We start from the raw sequence: 21994 nt of genomic DNA, 5'->3' as shown, positions 1-21994 counted from the left end.
ACAAACAGATTTGTCCTGGAGAGGGTTAAACCGGGTGGCTCCTTGGAGGCAAGGATTTTGAGGCTCCGTCTAACTTACTTTGGACATGTTGTGACGAGAGACCGGTCCTTAGAGAGGGACATCATGCTTGGGAGGATGGAGGGACGGCGCAGGAGAGGAAGGCCCTCTATGAGGTAGATTGATTTAGTGACTGGGATAATTGGGATGGGAGTGTCAGAGACAGTGTGATAGGCACAGAACAGAGCGGAATTTAGGGCTGTTGTACATAGGGTCGCACTCGACGGCACATAACAACAACAACATTGGTTTCTGAGGCTGTAAATCTTTACAAGGAGAGACTGCCTCATCTTTTTCACATAAAAAGGCTGGTGGATTCTAACTCTGGATCTTTGGATTGGTGGCCCAATATAGCAGTAGGGTTCTGTCAACAAGTTATTAAAGCAAATCCACTTCTGTTTGTTTCTGTCTCACGGTGACTTTCCAGTGGATTCAAACTTCTGATTTTTCAGTTATGTTATGCCATTAGTTAATGCTATGTCATTAGATCACCAATATGTAATTCTTGAAAGAATACTCATTCCTGTGGGGTGCCATTGAGTTTCCAAGGCTGTAAATTTGAGGGGATAATGTTGCAGATCGAGGGTAAAGTATACTAGTATTAATAGTGAGACAGAACATCAAGAATTTAAGAGAACACAGGTAAAGCAGGAGGCAAAAAGTTCTAGAAAAACTGAAGCTCTGGTCTTAGCTTCTGTGTTTTTACTGAAAATTGCCAGGGAGCAAATTACAAAGATAATTCTATGCAAACAAAACTAAGTTCTTTCTATTGAAAACCTTCTGCCACACAGGAGGGAGAGGTTAGCAAATACAATGCAAGAATCCTGTAAATGCTTAAAGATTGCCTTAGTCTGTCTACCTCTGTAAACATTTGCCTTAACGCTTCAGGTTGAATTCCAGCTTGTCTCAGCCTCCCTCATAACCTGAAGTAGCAGGTTTATTACAAATATTTAGTATGAAATCTGGCTTCCCATAGAACGAGATTGCTCATCTTTCTCCCTCAGAGCCTCTGATGGATTCAAACCACCAGAGAGACTTAGATTGGCAGAGCCACTCCCCACTAACTTCATCTACAGAGGCCCTTAACAAGCTAGTCCCTCTGACTGCCTTTGAGTCAGAGCCAACTCAGACCTGAACCTTCACAGGGTTTTGAGGCTATAAATAGCTGAGAGGTGATCACCCATTTTACTTCCTCAAAGCTGTTAGTGGATTTGAACCATCAGAGGCAGTATTTTGAATTAGCAGTGCAATTCTCTACCTAACAGATCACCAGAGTTCCCTTAACAAACTATTCATTTCTCAATTTGTTATAGTCTAGTCTGAACTGACTCAGAGCTGATTCTCCACTGGGTTTCCACTGGAGGGAAGTCTCACAGGAGGAAATGGCACAGATTTTTCCAAAGATGTTGTCTTCGGATTAGCAGGGCAATTCCTTCACAGGACTACAGCACCAGAGCCTTTATCAAGCTATTGTGGTGGTGGTTGTTAGGTGCTGTCAAGTATGCTATGACTTAGCAACCCTGTTCTGAACCCTGTCCTATTCTGTGCCATTGTCATCATCTCTGACACACTTGAGGCCGCTGCTGCAGTCACCGTGTCAATCATCTTAAAGAGAGGCTGCTTCTCATTCGCTGACCCTCCACTTTTCCAAGCATGATGTCCCTTTCAGAGGAATTGCCTTTTCAAGCAACATTTCCAAAGTATGTGAGATGAAACCTTACCATCCTTGCCTCTAAGGAATACTCTGGTTGCACTTTCCCCAAGACATATCTGTTATTCTTTTGGCTGTCCATGGGATGTCCAGTACTCTTTTCCAAAACCATAACTCAAAGGCATTGATTAGTCTTGTCATCTTTATTCACTGTTCAGCTCTCAGACGCATAGCAGATGACTGGAAAGATGATGGCTAGAATCAGGAATATCTTAGTCTTTAAAATGACATCATTCCTCTTCAGGACTTTTGAGAAGTCCCTGACAGTAGATTTTTCCAATGTTATGAGTCTCCTGACTTAACAAGCTATCAGAAGCACATTTATTATTACAAACAAATCTGTCAGGAAGGAAGAGCTGCCCGAGTGTTCCTTAGCGGAAAGGACGGTGAAATTTCCTCTCACCTACTTTGGGCATGTTCTCAGGAGGAAGCAATCCTGGCAGACATCATGCTGAGAAATGTCAGAAACGGAGAGCAAGACCCTCAACAACACGGAATGATGCAGTGACTTCCACAACGGGCTTGAGCATGACAGAATTCGTGAGGATCTTGCATGATAGAGCAAGGTTACGACCTATTAGGGTCAAAGTCGTAGACGACAGGACAGCATCGAACATTATTAGTCCCACTTTACAGAAAAAGTAAATTCAGAGAAATTAAGACAACTGCCATCGCCAGCAAACTGCTGAGGCAGAATTTCAACACACTGTAGCATTAATATTCTTTGCAACCATACAGTAAACAAATTACACGAGTAGCAAAAGTTAAGGGTAAAAGCAACTGCGAAAAACGAAAATCTGGGGCATGGGGTCAGAGGTCAGCAGGAAGTCCAAACAAAATAACTTAGCGCAGAAAATACTAATACAAAACAAGCACATAAAAACGGTGTCCCCAAGGATGGTCCGGCCCAGTCTTCTCAATCGCATTTCATCCAGTGGGGCTATAAAATACCATTACATCTGAAAATAAAGAAATAAACAAACTGAAATAAGTAAAAACCGGCAGTCTCTAGGCAGCAGCCATGATAGAAGGGCGCATGTGCACCATCCGGGTTCCTCAGCACATGCCTGTGCAGACGTGGCAAAAGGAGCGAAACAGCTCGCCAGCGTGGGGGCGGGACTTCCGGGGCCGACGCCACGGCCTCCTCGGAACCGGAAGTGGAGCCTGGGAGTCTTGACGTTAGGAACGAAGTCGAACCTGGATCTGGAGCCGGGTGAGGAGTGGCATCGGGAGGGTTGGTGTGTAGAAAAGCAGGAAAGAGGCCGAGGTATTAATGGCCAGATCGAGGTCCTGTCTCAGAAAGAAGGAAGCAGTCTGGGGCGGGGCGTGGGGAGAGTCCCTCACCTCACGCATCCGCAACCTAGGATCCGTCCTAGACCCTCCCTTCTCCCGAGCCAGATTTCGGCTCGTGCCTCCTGTCCCCAGCTTGTTGAAGGGCGCGCGGGACGCCCGATCTCTGTGTTTAATGAATCAGTGTGCGCTCTCTTCGTGGTCGGGGAAGCTGGTCGGAGACCAAGCCCTTTGGTATTGATTTCTTGTGCTCCCCTCCTCCACAACCACAGTTCGACTATTTCCAGAGTTCTAGGAGGGCTACCCCGCCCCCTTGGGTTGTCATCCTTGACTGCTTTCAGAATGGAGTAGAGATTTGATCTTGACTGTAAACGCTAGGGTGTGTTTGGGGAAAGAGGAGTTGGTTTGGGGAAAGTAGGAGTTGGTTTATTCAAAACCTGAGCCTTATCTGAGCTTCGACCTTTTATCTGCTGGAGAAAACTGTATTCATTGCCCACAACGTCACCCCACTTCCTCTAAGGGAAGCTTCTGTCAAACTCAGTGTCAGTTACCTGTGCGCGGTCCAGAATTTGGAAGAACAGATCCTCAGAAGGCTTTGAATCTAAGGAGATTTCATTGAGACGCAGCTCTGCTTTTCTATGGTGAAGGTGACTCCTCCTAGCAAAGGGGTTCTGGACTGTTGGATAGTTGGGAGTCATGAGACTGTTTAGTGTAGACTGATTCCCTTGCTTGGAAGAACTTTGGTAAGACTCCCAAATTCATTCCCCTTATCTCAGGGCGAGACTAATAATTCTAGAGGTGGCCTGGATACATGACAGCTATTTAAGGAGAGCAGAAACAGAGCTTGAGAAGTGCCCCAGAAGGCGTTTCATACATTGCACATGAGTATGCCTTGAATCCAGATGACGGGATGGCAACTAATAACAACAGCTCTGCTTGAAGTATAAGATGAAGGATCTCTTTAATGAGCTATAACTTTGTCATTGATCCCATAGGTTGTGAAGAAATTTTTGTGCCCGTTCTACACTAAACTTGCTTGAGTTTTCAAAAGTCCTTTACATTGAGGGTTTGATAGGGAAGCTAGAAATGGAGTAGCATTTGGATTATTAGTCTTTAGCTGAAGAATGTTACTTTTTTAACTTCTCTCATTGTTATTGTTAGGTGCCGTTGACTAGCCAACCTAAAACCTGCCATCCTCACCATCTCTGAGACACTACAGTCCATTGCTAAAGTCACAGTGTCAGTCCATCTTGTTAAGCATCTTCCTCTCTTGCTGACCCTTCATCTTTCCAAGCATCATTAGTTACTCTGAAATTTTTCGTTTGAAGAAGAAAGAATTACACCAGTCTGTTTTAGACAGTGTGTCCTGGCATTTAAAGAAGATGGGCACAATACATGGTACTCTGAGGAATGCTAGGCTGAATGAATGGAAAGTAGGAACATTGTTTAATTTCCCTGTAATGTCACAGTGGTCATCTGCCTCAGGACTGCTTATGTGGCTGTACAGTATAAACTGTACAACAGGGAAATGGACATTGCTTCTCCATTCCGGTGGGCTTATTTGAAGTTGAAATGTGTACCCTCTTCGTCGTAACATGGACTCTGGTGACTATTCTGTAGGGCATTGCACTGAGAACCCAAGACTGGGCCTCTGTGGTGGTTTGACTGTCTTTTTGATAAAAATCAATCTTTACATTTTACCTCCAAATAGTTGCTTTCTCTTTAAAAAGTTTCGACAAGTTTCTTTTCTCATTTTTAATAGGTGCCATTGTGCTGGGGATGCTCTCATAATGAACGTCAACCAGTCAGCTCCTCCTATGCCACCATATGGGCAGTCCCAGCCTGTTTACCCAGGATATCCTCAGTCCAGCTATGGTGGGCAGCCAGGGTCCACAATGTCCCCCACCCCTTATGGAGCTTCATACAATGGCCCAGTACCAGGCTATCAGCAAACACCTCCCCCAGGTATGTATTTCTAAATTTACTTTGAGCTGTGGGAGAGGGAATCAGCAGTTGTAAGGTTAGATTGTACTACTTAGCTAAAATGCTAAAGAGTTGTAGTAACTGGGATTGAAGAACATTAATCTGGTTCTCTGTCATCAAGATCTTTGTGGACAGTCTGCCCTGCTCTGTTTTTGCCATAGAGTGACTGTTTCTGGCTAAGGGTTAAGGCATTTAGTGAAACCATGCCTTCCTGATTCAGTAGAAGCTTACTTCCTATGGGCATTACCCTGAGATTAAGCCTTATCTGGCAGTGGTGTTCAAAGCTAGATGGAAGAGTTGTGATCACAGCTCCTCCAAATACTATAGCCAGGATTGAATCTTTCTTATTCTAAAGTCTTCTTGAAATCACTTGCTCCTAGTATATATTGAGAATGCCTCTTAGTGGACAGATGTTTCTGTAAATAACTTGAACATAGGGATGCTGTTTCATGGAAAAAAGTATACTGTATGTGTGCCTGATTTTTTAAATTTTTTGTTTCTCCTATCTTTCTGCTGATAACTTTCTTTTTTTGCTTGAGTTTCCGCTGCTTCTTAGATGCCCTGTTATATCAAGCAATAAAAGAAGACTAATTTGGTGCTGCCATAGAATCAGTGTTTGGCTTTTATATTACTTCTTCAAGGCAAGGACACCTGGTACTCTGCAGATTACTCAGAAGGGCTTCTTGAAAGAATAGTTGTAGAGGATTTTTAGTTATTAGGCTTATTAGAGTGTACCAGACTATTATTAAAAGAGAAAATTTCATAAAGAAATACGGAAATAACCAGATATCAAGATATCATGACTGGCTAGGTAAGATTTGAAAAATCAGTGAAGAATTACTATTTTAATTACAGTTTTGTTTGGGGGTCTTTTGTGACTTTTTTCTTTTCCTTTTTCTTGTTGTGTACCATTGAATCGTATCCGACTGGCACAGAAAGAGATTTTCCCTCCTTCTTCAGCGGAGCATCTAGAATTTTAATTAAAATTTTGAAATAATCATTTTTGAAGTGGCGAGATTAGATCTCAGGTCTATAGAAAAGCTTTATACTGGGTTGACACTTTGGCAGGACAGAGTCCACCTCTGGTTGATAAGCCAACTCCTGGCTTAGCAACATGGAATTTGGCATTGTTTCAAGACGCAGCTTTGTTATTAAAAGGAAAACACTGGTTCTATCATGGCTCGTAAGCATGCTCAGATTAAGCATGTTCATCTACGCAGGTTCTATGATACCTGTTTCTACAGAGGGCTGAACTAAATAAAAATTGTTTGACAGTACAAAAGATAGAACATAGGTTTGTAGAGGTCTAACATTTCCTTATGGTGAAGTTAGACAGATGGGAGACATTTCAAAAGTAATGGTTCCAAGTAACAAATAATTTTTCTTTCTGCATTTTATATGGAAAGGATGGTTAGGGATAGTTTGCAGGAGGGATGTTTGTCATAGTAGAACCCCTTCATAGATGCTCTGATGAGTGGAAATGTTGGATGAGTACAGCTTTTGAACAAAGGATGGAGTAGAGCTTTTGCGAGAAGACTGGTTGGTACAGGAGGGCCAGCCAGCTGTCATTATTGAACTTGTGAGCAGAGACTCACTCGCTCTCTAGACTCTGGGACACACTTTCCCAAGTGATGCACTGGGGCCTCCTCACTTGGAAGTAGATGAATATGATGTGATTAAAATAACTACCATGTATAAAGACGATAATAGAATGGTCGGCCCGTGTAGAGATGGCCTTTAATACCTAGCTCAATATATTACATGTGTTTCAACACTCTTGAGTTCTGGAGTAGTCTTTTCCTTACAATAACTAACTTTTTGTCCGGCTGAGGAATATCAGACTATCTTGAATTGAGTGGGCAGGTGATCACCTAGAGGCCCTGATCCTTGTGATGGTCTCAGAGGGTGGAGGCTCTCTGACTGGGAATTCTAGTTCATAATACTACTGTAGCTGAAGTTCTGTGTTGATGGTCTCCTTTTACTCCAAAAAAGTGTGGTATTGGACCATTGAAGGCTTATCAGTTGCTGAGTATATTTATTCTTGTTGTACATTCCAGGGGAATAACAACAAGATGGATTTGGGTACCCATTGTGCCCACTGTGAGATGGACTTGAGCTAAAACTCACTGATCACCTGACCTCCATAACTCCTTCTCCGACTGGTGGACCACAGTAATGCTTTGGGTCTCCTGGGATTAGTGTCATTTACTAGTCACATTACTAGTGTTTGGTAATCCCTAGAAAGGATAATTATTTTTCAACCCCAGTACATAGTCACCCTAGTAAAAGACCATAGGTCACTTTGGGGAAGACTGAGAGAAAGATTAAGCGTTTCCATTTTCAGAAGTGTAGTGAGGCCCTTCTCTAGGGGACCAGGCTTTCCCTTCATTGAAGGGATTGTGAGTCTGTCAACTGGCTGTCTGGGAATTGATTGAGGGGCCGTGACTCTCTGCATTCCTGACTCAGGGTGGAGGAGAAAATGATTTCCCGATCACTTAGTTTTTGTCCTTTACCCTCAGGTGTGTCGAGAGCCCCACCTTCCTCAGGGGCACCTCCAGCCTCACCAGCACAGGCCTATGGTCAGTTTGGCCAGGGAGATGTGCAGAATGGGCCGAGTTCCACTGTTCAGATGCAGAGGTATGTACTTGAGTCATGTGATACTGATCTGTTGAAGCTGTAGGAATAGAAATATGTGAGAGTCTAACTCTATTTTCTTTTCATTCCTTTGCCTATAGATCCCTTTTTGCATCCTTCCTCTCTTCCTTTTCTTTCCCCCCCTCCCCCTCAGGCCACAAGCTGGAGACACTGCTAATATCTAGCTCTCTGGTTTACTGATTCAGCTTAGGTCCTGCATTCTTTCCTGTGTTGTTTCTTTCTAGGAAATTAAGGGTTTGTGCTGCTTATGATTTTTTATTTGTTTTCTACTGGACATGTTTCTTCAATGATTTTTGTGGCTCTTACTGAGCTTGTCTTGAAGGTGAAACAGAAAGAAGGATCCTTGGGGTTATTTGTATCTTTTCTGAGTTTTCCATTTTCTCTAGATTAGGCATTTTAGTAGTAGGACTGACTGGTTAAGTTTGAGCAAGGCCAGTTATGAAAGGAAAGATTCCCAAAGGAAAAGCATATAAATGGTGAAAATGTAGGTGGTGCATGGCTCAATTAACCTCTAGTCTTTTCATGAAGGTTCAGTATAGGGGAAAGAACATCTTTGTTGGAGTATTGTGGGATTTGGATTAAGAAACTGAGAAGTCATATAGAGAATTCGTTCATGTGTTACAAAATCGTTGTTTGCATAGAATTCTGGAAGTTGAGGTTAAAGCAGTAAGTCTTTGCCTTAATGAAGTTTACATTCCAGAGGAAGACACAAAAGATAATAAGTAAACAAATCTACATAGAACAAAGTAGGTTGAGAATCTAGAGGATGACTGATAATGAAGTAAAGAGCTGATTTATATGTGCTGGTCAAGGAAGCTCTCAGAGAAGTAATGAAGTGAGCTATGCCAAGGGGTGAGGGAACAGTATCTTAGGTAGAAGGAAAGCAACTGCAGGGACCCAGAGGTAGTAACTAATTTGAGGAATATTAAGGAAAACAAGGCGGTCAGTGTGACCAGAACAGAGGAAAGTGAAAGAGAAAAGAGACGTTAACTAGAGGATGCTTGATAGAGTGCCTTGTAAATCAAAGTAAGTTTATGTTTGGTTTTAGTAGCAATGAGAAGTCATTGCAGGGTTTTAAGCTATAGAGTAACATGGTCCCTCCCATTTGTTCTTTCATTTATTCATTGAAATGATCATCAATCTTTTCATTGTAATGTAAAATATATGATGATGTTGTTGTTGTTGTTGTTGTTGTTATATGCCATCAAGTCACCTATGACTCATAGCAACCCTGTGTACAATAGCTCTGAACCCTGCTTTATCCTGAGTCAACATTATTGTCTCTGACACACCTACCCCATTACCTCAGTCACTGAGTCAGTCCAGCTCATCAAGGATCTTCCTCTCTTGCTCTGTCTTCCCTCCCTCCCAAATGTAATATCCCTGTCCAAGAACTGGTCCCTCCTTGCAATAAGCCCATAGTATGTCAGACAGAGCTTCAGAATCCTTGCCTCCAAGAAGCAGCCTGGTTTCACTCTTTCCAAGACAAACCTGTTTGTTCTCTTAGTAGTCCATGGTATATTCAATACTCTTCCCCAACAACACAGCTCAAAGACATCAATTCTCCTGTCATCCTTAGTCATTGCCCAGCTTTCTGATACATAGTATGTAATTACCTGGATCAGGTGCAGCCTAGTCTCCAAACTGATATCGTTGCTCTTCATTACTCTGGAGATGTCCCTGACAGCATACTTTTCCAATACAATTGATCTTTTCATTTCCTGGTTGCTTGTACCAAGAGTGTTGATTGTGAAGCCAAGCAAACTAAGTTTCTGTTAACAATCTCATTCTCTTTACCATCTATCATGATGCTGCCAATCAGCCCAGTGGTGAGAATCTTTCTTTTCTTGATGTTGAGTTCCAATCCATATTGAAGGCTGCAGTCCTTGACCTTCTGCAGCAAGTGCTTCAGGTCCTCCTTAGTTTTGGCAAGCAAGATTGTGTCATCTGCATAATGCAGGTTGTTGATGAGTCTTCCTCCAATCCTGATGCCACATTCCTCCTCATAAAGTCCAGCCTCCCAGACGATCTGTTCCGCATATAGATTGAAAAGATTTGGAGATAGGATGCATCCCTGCCGCACACCTTTCCTGATCCTGAACCATGCAGTGTTTCCCTGCTCTGTTCTCATTACTGCTTCCTTGTCAGTAGGTTTTGGATGAGCACAATCAAGTGTTCTGCTATTCTCATTCTTTTCAAGGTTAGCCACAATTTGTTGTGATCCACACAGTCAAATGCCTTTGCATAGTAAATCAAACACAGATAGACATTCCCCTACTCTCTGCTTTCAGCAAAGATCCATCTAACATTGGCTATGATGTCTCTAGTCCCATGGCCTCTTCTAAACCCAGCTTGTACATCTGGCAGTGGTTAAGTAAAAGGTGATTTTAGTTGGTTTAGAATGGTTGCAGCAAAAGTGAAAAATAATCAGATATGACAGCCATTTTGAAGACAGACTTAAAAGAATTGGATAAGAGTTAACAGAGAAAGAATAGCCATCTAAATTTCAATTACTGTCTCTTCCCATCTAGAGCAAAGAAGAGTGAAAAAATTAAAAACTTTACTGGCCTGATAGTTGTTATTGTTAGGTGTCACGAGTCACCTACAATTCATAGCAATCTTATGAACAGTGGCTCTGACCATACCCTATCCTGAGCCATCTCTGATATATTTGAGCCCATTGTTCCAGTCACTGTGTCAGTCCATCTTGTTGAGGGTCTTCATCTCTTTCGCTGACCCTCCACCTTTCTCAGCATGATGTCTTTTTCCAAGGACTGACCACCCCTAACAACCTGCTGAAAATATATGAGATGAAGTTTCACCATCTTTCTCTCTTAAAGAGCACCCTGATTGCACTTTCTCCAAAACATTCTTGTATTTTGGCAGTCAGTGGGATATTCAGTATTCTTCTCCATCAACACAACTCAAAGGCACTGATTCTTTTTTTGCTGGGGTTAGTCCTTGTCCAACTTTCAGATGCATAACAAGTAAATGAAAAGACCCTGGCTTAAATCAGGTGAACCTTAGCCTTTAGCTGACATCGTTGCTCTTTAGCACTTTGACAAGGTCCTTGACAGCAGATTTTTTTCACTGAAATGTTTCTTTTGATTTCTTGACTATTGTTACCAAGAATGTTGATTGTGGACCCAAGTAGGATGAAGTAATTGATCACTTCAATCTTTCCCTTCTATCATGATGTTGTCTATTAGTCCAGTGATGATGATTTTTTTGGGGGTGGGGTGGGGTGGGTGTAATCCGTATTAAGGGCTGGTGGAATCCCTAACACAATGACCCTTACAAGCTTGGAACTGAAATCTCCCTGTGACTCAACTCTGAGCTAAACAGTAGACCTATAAAGTTATCAGTTACATCAGGGAGGAATGCACCCCTTAGAATAACCAACTATACATGATTAACAGGACAGAATTTACCTGAGGATAAAGCTTAAAAGGCAGAAAAGCATAGTAAAGAAGACCACATGGAAATGGTAAACACAGAAATGAAGTAGGAAGTGTGCTTATTTAATGTGTAGATTGTAATCACTGTCAGGACATACATGTATGAGTTAAGTTTGCTTTGTAAATTTTCATTCAGTTCACAATAAAAAATGAAGAGAAATAAAGAATCAACAGAGATCTCTTGACATGGAGCAGCATTTGGAGGTAAAATGAAGGGTTTTATTTTGGACATTGGAAATTTAAAACAACTGTTGACTATCTAATTGGATATACCCAATTCTTAGGCTGCAGATAAAAAGTATTGAGGCTCAGTGAAATCTCTTACAGAGTAAACATTGAGAATAAAAAATAAAATTGAAGGCTGAACTTTGGAGTTTACCATTTAAAAGGATTAAAGAGGAGCCATCAAAAGACAGAAGGAACAATGTGAGATAGGAAATAAGCCAAGAATTTGGTGTCCTACAGCCATGCCTGACTTTTGGACTTGGCAGGGTCTACATCATTGACAAATAAATGGTTTCAGTCTTTTGATACTGTGGAGAACAAAAAGTGTGAAGCCCCACCATGAGGTTGACATGATCTAAAAAGTGAATAATTGAAAGAAAATTGTGCTAAGAAAATACTAGTTGAATGAATGAAAAGTATTAAACTGCATGGGTAATAGAAGCTGAGGCTAATATATAGAGTTCTAGTTTTTTAGATAAGACAAAACCAGCTAGGAAGTTTCGATGTAGTATAACTATGATTGTGAAGAATTTGATTCACCCTGAAATCTCAGGTGCCTGTTAGGTATAATGTCCTAAGTTACAGATTGTTCAACAATGTGCTATTGCATATGAGTGATGTGCAGTGACTTTATATTTAAATGTACTTCTGATATGATAGGCTTGTGCAACACAGCTATCCAAGAACAAAGTTTTGCTGGATAGTCCCTTCTGGAAGGCTACCTGATCTTTGTCCTGTTTCTTTAAAGAGTAGTTCTTTCCTAGCCGAATTAGATGGTGTAATCTTTCACATTAGTACAGAATGCCAAAGCTCCGCTGACCAGATCCTCTGATCACCCAGATTTTCTGACCTCTTTCCCAGGATAAAGTGGTAATAGTTTGGTTCAAAAGTTGAAAAATCAAAACTGTTTATTTGATTGACCCTTCTTTTAAATGCTGTTATGCTGTGTGCACCTTCCCTTCAAATCTTTTGAGGGTTTCAGATTAGAAAACAGATGTGGTTTGTCATTAAAAAAAAATAGAAAAAATGTTCTGGTGTTTTTTAGTCAATTCTGATTCATAACGCCTTGTAGAACAGCGTAGAACTGCCCCATATGAATTCCAAGGCTGTAATCTTGTTGGAAGGGAACTCTGGTGGCCTAGTGGTAAAGAGCTATCCCAAAGGCACACAGTATGAATCCACCAGCTGCTCCACAGGAGGAAGATGGGTAATCTTCCTGTGTGATTAACTGCCTCTGAAAACCTACTGGAGGGTCAGCTATGGGCCGGTTCCAACTCGGCAGTATACAGCAACCACAGACTTGTTGGAAGCAGACTGCTACATCTTTCTCCCACAAAACAGCTCATGAGTTTGAACCACACTGTTTAGTTAGCAGCTGAGCTCCTAACTATTGCACCGTGAGGACTGCAACAGAGAAGGTGATAGTTTATGTAGCAGAACAAATAGTGTTTGATATGGGGGGGTTCTTGGCATGCTTGCAGAGTGCGTTTAGTGAAAAACAGTATTTGCCATGAATAACCACATTGGAGATAACCAAGAATTTAATCACAAATACACGGGAGTAAAATACAGCTGTTTGTGTGATGTGAAACTTCAGCTTTCAAGAATGCCTCGACCCAGAAAGAAACCTTTGCTTTGTTTCTCCTCATAGGCACCCTGGATCTCAGCCATTTGGTTCAGCTCCACTGGCCCCTATGGTCAGCCAGCCAGCTGTACTTCATCCCTACGGCCCTCCCCCGACAAGTACAGAGGTGACTGCTCAGCTGGCAGGAATGCATCTCAGTGGTGCAGCAGCCCCAGCCCCGCCCCCTGCTGGGCTGGCCTACAGTGAGTACTTGTGACCACAGACATGTTACTGTTGTCTTCTTTTCGGAGGCATCATTAAGCTGTGGTGTGTGTACCTGCCTGTCTTTTACTTCATGTGCCTCTGAGCCTTGGGACAGGATAGAGTCCTTTTGTGGGGAAGGAGGAAGTGGTTTACTGAACAAGGAGTCAGAATGACTGGGATTCTTCCTCTTCTACTTCCCAGGCCCACCAGCATCACTGGCCTCAGCCTCAGGAAGTTTCCCTAACTCTGGTCTATATGGCTCCTATCCTCAGGGCCAGGCTTCTCCTCTTAACCTGGCCCAGGGTCATCCTGGGGCTCAGCCTCCCCAGCGATCTGCCCCACCGCAGGCTCCCAGCTTTACATCTCCAGCTTCAGGAGGTCCTCGGATGCCTTCAGTGACTGGTCCACTTCTGCCTGGACAGGGTTTTGGGGGGCCCCCAGTGAGCCAGCCCAACCATGTGTCTTCACCTCCTCCTCAAGCTTTGCCTCCTAGCACGCAGATGGCTGGGCCCCCAGGACCACCACTACCTATGCACTCCTCCCAACCAGGCTATCAGCTGCAACAGAATGGTGAGTCTTTCCAAAGGTTTGTTCAGCTAGAAGCCAAAGTCTTCAGCTATTCACATATTTGTTTTGTTTTAGAATTGCTTGCTAAGTAGTGAACTGGACGGATAGTTTCAGGATATTATTAATATATGGGGTTAATAAGACCAGTAATTCAGATAGTGAGTCTTTTCCTGAAATGGCTTTGCTAGTCATTTTTACCTCTTAATTTTTATCTCATAATTCTACCTTGAGTGAAGTCTAGTCATCTCCCTGAGGTCTTAAGAGAAGATAAGGGAAAGATCTTGAGTTCATCAGTCTTGTGCCTTTGTCTCTCAGGTTCCTTTGGACCAGTACGGGGCCCTCAGCCCAACTATGGAAGTCCTTACCCTGGAACACCCACCTTTGGCAGCCAGCCAGGGCCTCCCCAGCCACTGCCTCCTAAGCGCCTGGATCCTGATGCCATCCCAAGCCCTGTAAGTACATGCTTAGGTGTTTCTCAGCCACAGGTTTGTGTCTACCAGATGAGTGAGTCAATCTAAAAGGGCTCTTTGCCTAGAATTATCTGATTATATTTTCCATTTCATTCATCTTTGCATAGACACAAAACCTGAGCGTAATCTTTGGGTCTTTGAATTGGAACTTGAGGCTTCAGGAAGTCTTTTGGGAATTATTATACTCCATAGCTGGGTAGAGAAGGAAAGGAGTCCTGCAGTGGCTACCAGTGGCAGTAGCTTTTGGTTGAATGTTGTCTTCTGTTACTATTGGATGTATAGTAACTCCTGCCCTTCTGTAGAATAGCGGCTGATACAGGTCTTGTCCCCATTGGGTGTAGTAGGATAGCATTCTTCTTCATGGAATAGAGCAGGTGGGAATTCTGTGATGTTAGGTGTTAAGAGAAGTAGCTTCACTGGTTTATTTTTACTGCTTTTGAACACTCTGCTAAGAGGAAGCCCTCAATACTTTTGGTTGCTGACCTCCTGCTGGGTGAGTGCAAGGATAACTTGGGTGTAAAATTCCTGCTGGGAAACTCCCAGAAAGAGAATTGAATCTCACACTTAGAACCATCAAAATCCTTAGGAATACATTTTCAACCCAGAAAAGAAATGAGGTTGTAATCCTAAGTGGGTATTACTCTGCAGTTCTGTCCACAACATTTGCTATGTCAGTTACTTTCCCATGCTTAGCCATTTTCATATTTCATTCTGTTCTTTTCCCTCTTCCTTTGGGTAAGGGAGCCCACTGGCTAAGGACAGCTCTGGATTAAGCAGTCTTTACCTTCCTTTCCTCTCCTGCAGTGAGGAGAGCCAGGTTGGATGTGAAGGGAGCCTTTTTTCAGCACGTGGATAGTCTCTCCCTCTCTTATTACCGTCAAATTGGAACCACCTCACAGCTGATCCTCCAGTGGGTTTCCAGGGCTATAAATCACACAGGAAGAAGTTGTCCATCTTTGTCCTGTGGCGTTACTGGTGAATTTGAACTACCAGAGAGATGCAACCTTTGGGTTAGCAGCACTGCTCCCTACAGACTCCACGATCTAAGAATAGTCTCTAGAAAGGAGCTCTGGTGGCCTAGTGGCAAGAAGCTGCTCTACAGTCCCAGAGGTACGCAGTTCAAATCCACCAGATGCTCTTCTGGAGAAGGAGGGGCAATTTCCTCCTGTACCAGTCAGATCCGATTTGATGGTGCACACACAAAAAATAATAAAAAGTAAAAAAAAAGGTCTCTAGAGAGGGAGAGTTTACCTTTTGGAGAGAGCTTCCCTCTCCTTCCTCTTTAAGGCTTCTCCAAGTCAGCCCCTCTCTGTATGATCCCTGCTTGCTTCCTGTTTCCTCTCTTTCCTTTTCCTACTACGTTGTAGTTTGAGCCATCAAAGCCTCTGTGTTGGGCCATAAAGATTTGGAATTTTATGTATAGAGGGCCTGATTTCAGCAGCGTGAGCTAAGCTGCAGCTGTTCATATCTAACCCATCAGGGTTGAGAGAAGTAACATCTGCTTCTTGTTCTTTTGTCTCCCTCCCTGTATTCCCCTGCTGCCTTTATATTAAAACACTAAAAGCAACTCAATGAGCTGCCTCCTCAGCAGAAAACCAGGCACAGAATAGATCCTGATGCCATTCCTAGTCCAGTAAGTGCAGGGGGTGGGTGTGTGTGTGCGTGTCCTCCCTATGTTAGTGCCATCCATGCATGCCTGTGACCTCGTCTTCACCCACCATGTCCATCTTTTTCCATCCCTTTTTCCTATGCCCTCAGCTGTTGCTTTTCAAGCTACAAGGATGTGCATGCCTCAGATCATGATGTAATGAAGAAATAGCAAGATGCTGGTTGAAGTTTGGGAGGGGAAGACCCCACTTTAAGGGTGGAGGCCAAGTGATATGATAAGCTTTAGTCTTTGCCCTGCTGACCCTTCTGGGAGCTTGCAGGTGACTTGTGATAGAACAAAACTGAGCAGTACATCTTTCCACTTTGGTTTTGATTTGTCCACAGCCTGTGGTGGAGAGACATTTGAGTAGGTTGCTACTGAAAGTGCACGCTTCTGGAATCCCAAACTAGCATTTTTTACAGAAGCAGAGACTTCTGATTTGGGATAGTGTAGGCTACTTTCTTATCCACAACATCTGTTTAAAACTATTTCTAAGCTTCAACCTTATCTGTTAGGAGAAAGGGAGGAGTATTCATCCTTTACTTTTTTCTGGTTTTATTAAACCCATCTTGAAATAAGCAGCTGACCCAAAGTCACTGGCCTGCACAAGCATTTGATTTACCAGCTTCACAAATGTTTTGTTTTTCCCTCTCTTCACTGGATGTGTCAAGATGCGGGGAATGAGAATTGGGTTACAAGGACTGGGTAGTTTATCTTCTCCCCAAATATACATATGTATGGATGCTTACCTGAAAGTAAGGCAGCATCTGCTCCCTCACTTCACCTGGTCATTTCTTGTTTTATCCTCTCTTCACCCTGTTCCTTGTACTTCCATCAAGTGTAGTCATTCAGGTAGATGCATTTGTACATGGTTATTGTTTGTTTTCCTGCTCTGACTCGGACTGTGCTTTCGGGAAAGGAGGGGAGGAGGAGTGGGGAGGGAGGGGAATGGAGTCTAACCATGTTGAAAAGTTTGTGACTAGGGCTGGAGTTTTCTGGAGTGGAGGGCAGCACGAGGGTGATTATCATTGACTAGGGGTTGCAGTTCATGCTCAGTGTTGCCTGCCCAGCATTTTGCTGCTGGCTCTGGAGTGAAAGACTGGTATTGTAGTATTTCATGTGCTCTCTAAAAGGAGAGCCAGCCTGGGGCATGAGATGTTCCTTGGCAAGTTACTTGATTCTCTGCTGCAGCTCCAGTCTTTCTTTGTCCTGGGAGTTGACTTTTTTTTTCCTCCTGTCACCCACATTCACATCACTTCTTCTCTGCAGATTCAGGTCATTGAGGATGATAGGAACAACCGGGGTTCAGAGCCATTTGTTACTGGAGTCCGGGGCCAGATGCCACCCTTAGTCACCACCAACTTTCAGGTGAAAGACCAAGGTAAGAAGGACATCATCTCCTGTGGAGGCTTTTGTTCTGAGCTATCTGCTTACTGATGATGGGGCTTTAGGCAGTCTTTAACCAGAGACCAGTCCTCCATTGGTCTGTGGGGTAGGGTCAAGAGCACCATCAGCTATAGCATTTGTTGGAGTGATGGAGTGGGTCAACAGTGGAAGGGTGGTGTCTTGGGGATTCTGTCATCTGACTAAGGTTTTCTGCCTTCCAAAAAGGAAATGCAAGTCCTCGATACATCCGGTGCACATCCTATAATATCCCATGCACATCTGACATGGCTAAGCAGGCTCAGGTGCCCCTGGCAGCTGTCATCAAGCCTTTGGCAAGGCTGCCCCCAGAAGAGGTGAGTCAGAAGGGATTAGAATATAATTGAAGTGAGGGGAGAATAAGGCTTCTTTCTAGGTGCTGTCCTGGCTCTCACAGTGGAAGAAATTATACTTGGCAGGAGAAGGTTTCTTCAGTAATTTCTATCCCAGGGTATCCATCTGGTGGAGTTAGTAGAGATGAAAGCAACAGCCAGAAGTATTAATGGGTTGGAGTAGGGACCAGTCTGGGGTGGGGTTGCGGGACAGACAGTTGGCATGCCAGAGGTTCTCAGAATAATTCTCTCCAGATGATTAGAAATGTGTTCTGGTTTTTTTTTCTTGTATGCTGTCATTCCAGGTCGGTTAGGGATGTTAGGTTAGCATATGTGGAAAACAGATGACAATTCAATAGTTCCTCCTTTATAACCCCAGCACCTGAAATTAGCATGAGAAGAGAGAGGTAGGCAGCAGTTATGTTCATGCTTAGCTTATCTAACTTAGGATGGAATCCTTGATAATGGAAAGGCAAGACCCTGTTATATCCTGCTTCTCTTTCTATTTTACTTTGTATTTTCTCTTGTTCTCTCTTACTGTATCCCAGTGGGAATGGTTGGACAACTGTGGCTGGCTATTAATCTGTCATCTCTAGGGTGACATCTACCGCAGGCATCAGTAGTTGCCATAGAAACTCAAGGATGGGGCAGAACAGGTATCACAGACTCTTGGTTAGGGAAGGAAATAAGAGTCAAGATCTCTAGGATAAGAGTGAAGGGGACTGGAAACAGGGCCAGAACCAAGAATCTTGGGTATCTTCGGTTTTGTCTTCACATGTCTATGGCAGCCCCTGGTGTGGTATAGCCAGAGTCTTAATCTATCTTCTCTTTCAAAGAGAAATGCAATTCTAGGGATGGGGAGTAGGGAAAAGAACTTCCAGACTTTTGACTTTTAGGGACATTTCCCTGTGACCTTATTACTTGTCCTCATCATCGTTCACTATGATATGCCATCTTCTCCCCAAGGCAGAGTATCTGAGCCATGCCCCTTTTCCCGCCAGGCTACTTCCTGTCTGAACCCATTGCAGCTTACACTCAATGTTTGAGCCCTTTCCCCTTTGCTCCTTAGGCTTCACCGTATGTCGTGGATCACGGGGAATCTGGGCCTTTGCGCTGCAATCGCTGCAAAGCGTACATGTGTCCCTTTATGCAGTTCATTGAGGGAGGGAGGCGTTTCCAGTGCTGCTTTTGCAGCTGTATCAATGATGGTATGTTAAAAAGAATGGGCTTTGGGAGTGAAGAGGGAGGTCTTTATTGCATCTTCATTGTTCTTTTTCTAGTTAGATAGGTAAGGGTTCATTTTTTTAGGAGTTGGCAAAGTTGGTCACACAGTGGGAGTGGAGACAGTAGAGTAAGCCAGTCAGAGTCAGAATTAACTTAGCTTGGGTGTGGACCTTTGACTAACACAGTGCTGTATTCCTTACAGTTCCCCCCCAGTATTTTCAACATCTGGATCATACAGGCAAACGTGTGGATGCTTATGACCGTCCTGAGCTCTCTCTGGGCTCTTACGAATTCTTGGCTACTGTAGATTATTGCAAGGTGAGGGAAGGTAGTAGCATGGGGAGGAGCAGCAGATAGAGGTTAATGTGACAGCTAAGACTTGCTGTTGTCATTTCCTTCCCCTTCCCCCTCCCTTTCCCATCCACTTTGATGCTGAAGTCAGTTGATAGTTAATCTCTAGTTAATTGCTATCTTTACTAGTACTCCTCTTCCCCGCCTTGAATATTGCCTTCCTTTGCAGAATAATAAGTTTCCCAGTCCTCCTGCCTTCATCTTCATGATTGATGTCTCCTACAATGCCATCAGGAGTGGTCTTGTCAGACTCCTCTGTGAGGAGCTCAAGACCCTGTTGGACTTTCTGCCTAGGTCAGTTACATAGTTGAGGTGCTTCCTTTGGGTATTTTTGGAGTGTTTGGTTTGACTAAGAAGATGAAGCCCTGATGTCATGAAGTGGTGGGTGGTGGTAAGGGTGGCAAGACTGGGTAACAATGTCCTCTTTACAGGGAGGGCGGGGCAGAAGAGTCTGCAATCCGGGTTGGATTTGTCACCTACAATAAGGTGCTCCATTTCTACAATGTGAAGAGTTCATTGGCTCAGCCACAGATGATGGTCGTGTCTGATGTGGCTGACATGTTTGTACCACTCCTGGATGGCTTCCTGGTCAATGTCAATGAGTCCCGGACAGTCATCACCAGGTAAGAGCTAGATTGAGGGTGAGGGTACCAAAGAGAAGGTACATTGGGTACAACTTCAGAAGGCTAGGGAGTTGAACCAGAGGGCTCAGGAAGTGAATAGGAGCTGAGGCTTTCAAGTGTTTTCAGAATTGAGGGGCCAAGTGACTCTTCAGGGAATTGAAAAGTAAGGAATCTGGAATCTAGATGGCAATTTTGAATTCTTTTAACCTCTTCAGCCTCTTGGACCAGATTCCAGAAATGTTTGCAGACACAAGAGAGACAGAGACAGTATTTGCTCCAGTTATCCAGGCTGGAATGGAGGCTCTGAAGGTAAGGCTGGATACCCCGGCAGCGTCCCCACCTCACTTTGCTCAGATCATTTACCCACTGGTGTGACCCCGGTTTCTTCAGTGATTGATGACTGTCCATTGAGTCAGCTGTTTGACCTAGTGGGCTCTGAAATGAAGAGCTAAATGAATATTGGAAGAGTAAAGGAAAAGATCGGAGCCCTGGTGGTACAGTGGTTTGACTGCTAAGCTAAAGATCAGCAAACTCCTCAGAGCTTCATGGAAGAAACAAGGCCATCTGCTTCTTGGAAGCCCTGCAGGGCAGTTCTGTTCTGTAGGTTTGTTATGAGTCAAAACTGACTTGATGGCTGTGGACTGGATTAAATTAAAAAATGTGTGAGTAGTCTTCTCTTCATTCCTAGGCTGCTGAATGTGCAGGGAAGCTGTTTCTGTTCCACACATCCCTGCCCATTGCAGAGGCACCAGGAAAATTGAAGAACAGGGATGACAGGAAGCTGATCAACACAGACAAGGAGAAGGTGTGGCATTGGAAAGTAGGGGAGAATGAATCCATTATAGGGGAGGGTGGTGACTCTTCACATTGCCACATCCCTGCCTATTTTGAAGGGAACTGGGACAAGAAGCTCTGTCATTTCACATGTCACATTTGTGACTACCAGTTGTCCTCCTTGCTCACACCTCTATGGCTCATCCCCAGTGCCCTTTGTAAACCACTGCAGACGTCTGGCAGGACTGAATCTTACAAGAATGTCCATGGTTACATAGTTGGTCCTTTGCATCTGCTGGTCCCATATCTGTTGGACATAGATCTGTGGATTCAATCAATCAATCACAGATTAAATGCATTATTTATACACACACACACACACACACACACACACAAATTAAATGACCAAAGCAGTCCCTCACAGGCTAAGAGAATATGTTTACAAAGCATTCATATTAGGTATTTTTTTGTTTGTTTGCCTATACTCCTCCTTATACATCGTGTTTTGTACATGTACTTTGTTTTTTATAAAGTCATTGATATACATTCTATTTTATATCATTAATTAACCATTGTTCTGTGCCTATTATCACCCCATCTTTCAAGCTCCCATTCAACCTTTCCCATTACTTCACCTTTACTTTACCATTACTTCTGCTATCCCAGTGATTTTTCCCTCTCCCCCTTTAGCTGTTCTCCTTTTCTTTCCCTTTTGAATATTCATACACATCTTATTCCATTATCTTCCTATTTTTATAATAGTGGCCTTATGCAATATTTATCCTTACATGACTGAAATATTTCACACAGCAAAATGGTAATCTCTCCCAAGTTATATATATTATTTTATGAAATCGTTCCTCTTAGTGTTGCATGGTGTTCTATTGTGTGAATGTAACAATTTCTCCACTAATTGGTTTGTTAATGGGCATTTAGGCTGCTTCCGTTTTCTTTTTTCTTTTTTGTTTGTGTGTGTCATCAAATCGTATCTGACTGGTACAGGAGGAGATTGTCCCTCCTGGGCTGCTTCCATTTTCTTGCTGTTATTAGTAATGCTGCTATAAACATAAGTTTACATACAATTAGGAATTAAAAGTAGACAAGCAGATATATGTAGGGTATATGCAAATACTACATTTTCTGTGAGGAACTTGTGCATCTTTGGATTTTGGCATTTGCAGGGGTCCTAGAACCAGTCCCCTGTGGGTGCTGAGGGATGACTATGTACAGTTCTCAAATAGGTGGAGCTGAGATATTTGAACATTTTCTTTTATTCCTCTCAGACTCTGTTCCAGCCTCAGACAGGTGCCTATCAGACGCTGGCCAAAGAGTGTGTGGCCCAGGGCTGCTGTGTAGACCTCTTCCTCTTCCCTAAC

At 43.3% G+C, this 21994-nt stretch overlaps 1 protein-coding gene across 1 annotated transcript in view; it reads left to right on the top strand.

Moving 5' to 3' along the window:
* The first annotated feature begins 4848 nt into the window (after positions 1-4848).
* SEC24C (SEC24 family member C) overlaps positions 4849-21994 on the top strand; it is a 19911-nt gene continuing 2765 nt past the window's right edge. Inside the window, exons 1-14 of the mRNA XM_006887565.1 lie at positions 4849-5023; positions 7561-7678; positions 13031-13206; positions 13409-13777; positions 14090-14226; positions 17162-17273; positions 17504-17631; positions 18716-18854; positions 19073-19188; positions 19391-19515; positions 19653-19844; positions 20060-20153; positions 20533-20649; positions 21902-21991. Coding sequence (XP_006887627.1) covers positions 4849-5023; positions 7561-7678; positions 13031-13206; positions 13409-13777; positions 14090-14226; positions 17162-17273; positions 17504-17631; positions 18716-18854; positions 19073-19188; positions 19391-19515; positions 19653-19844; positions 20060-20153; positions 20533-20649; positions 21902-21991 — 2088 coding nt within the window. The remainder of the gene's footprint in view (positions 5024-7560; positions 7679-13030; positions 13207-13408; positions 13778-14089; positions 14227-17161; positions 17274-17503; positions 17632-18715; positions 18855-19072; positions 19189-19390; positions 19516-19652; positions 19845-20059; positions 20154-20532; positions 20650-21901; positions 21992-21994) is intronic.

The sequence above is a fragment of the Elephantulus edwardii genome, unplaced genomic scaffold (assembly GCF_000299155.1).
Source record: "Elephantulus edwardii isolate Elephantulus edwardi_28Jun2011 unplaced genomic scaffold, EleEdw1.0 scaffold00058, whole genome shotgun sequence".
In the NCBI taxonomy this organism is placed as follows: domain Eukaryota; kingdom Metazoa; phylum Chordata; class Mammalia; order Macroscelidea; family Macroscelididae; genus Elephantulus; species Elephantulus edwardii.
Note: the sequence above shows the minus strand (reverse complement) of the source record. Positions and strands in the feature narration are given on the sequence as shown.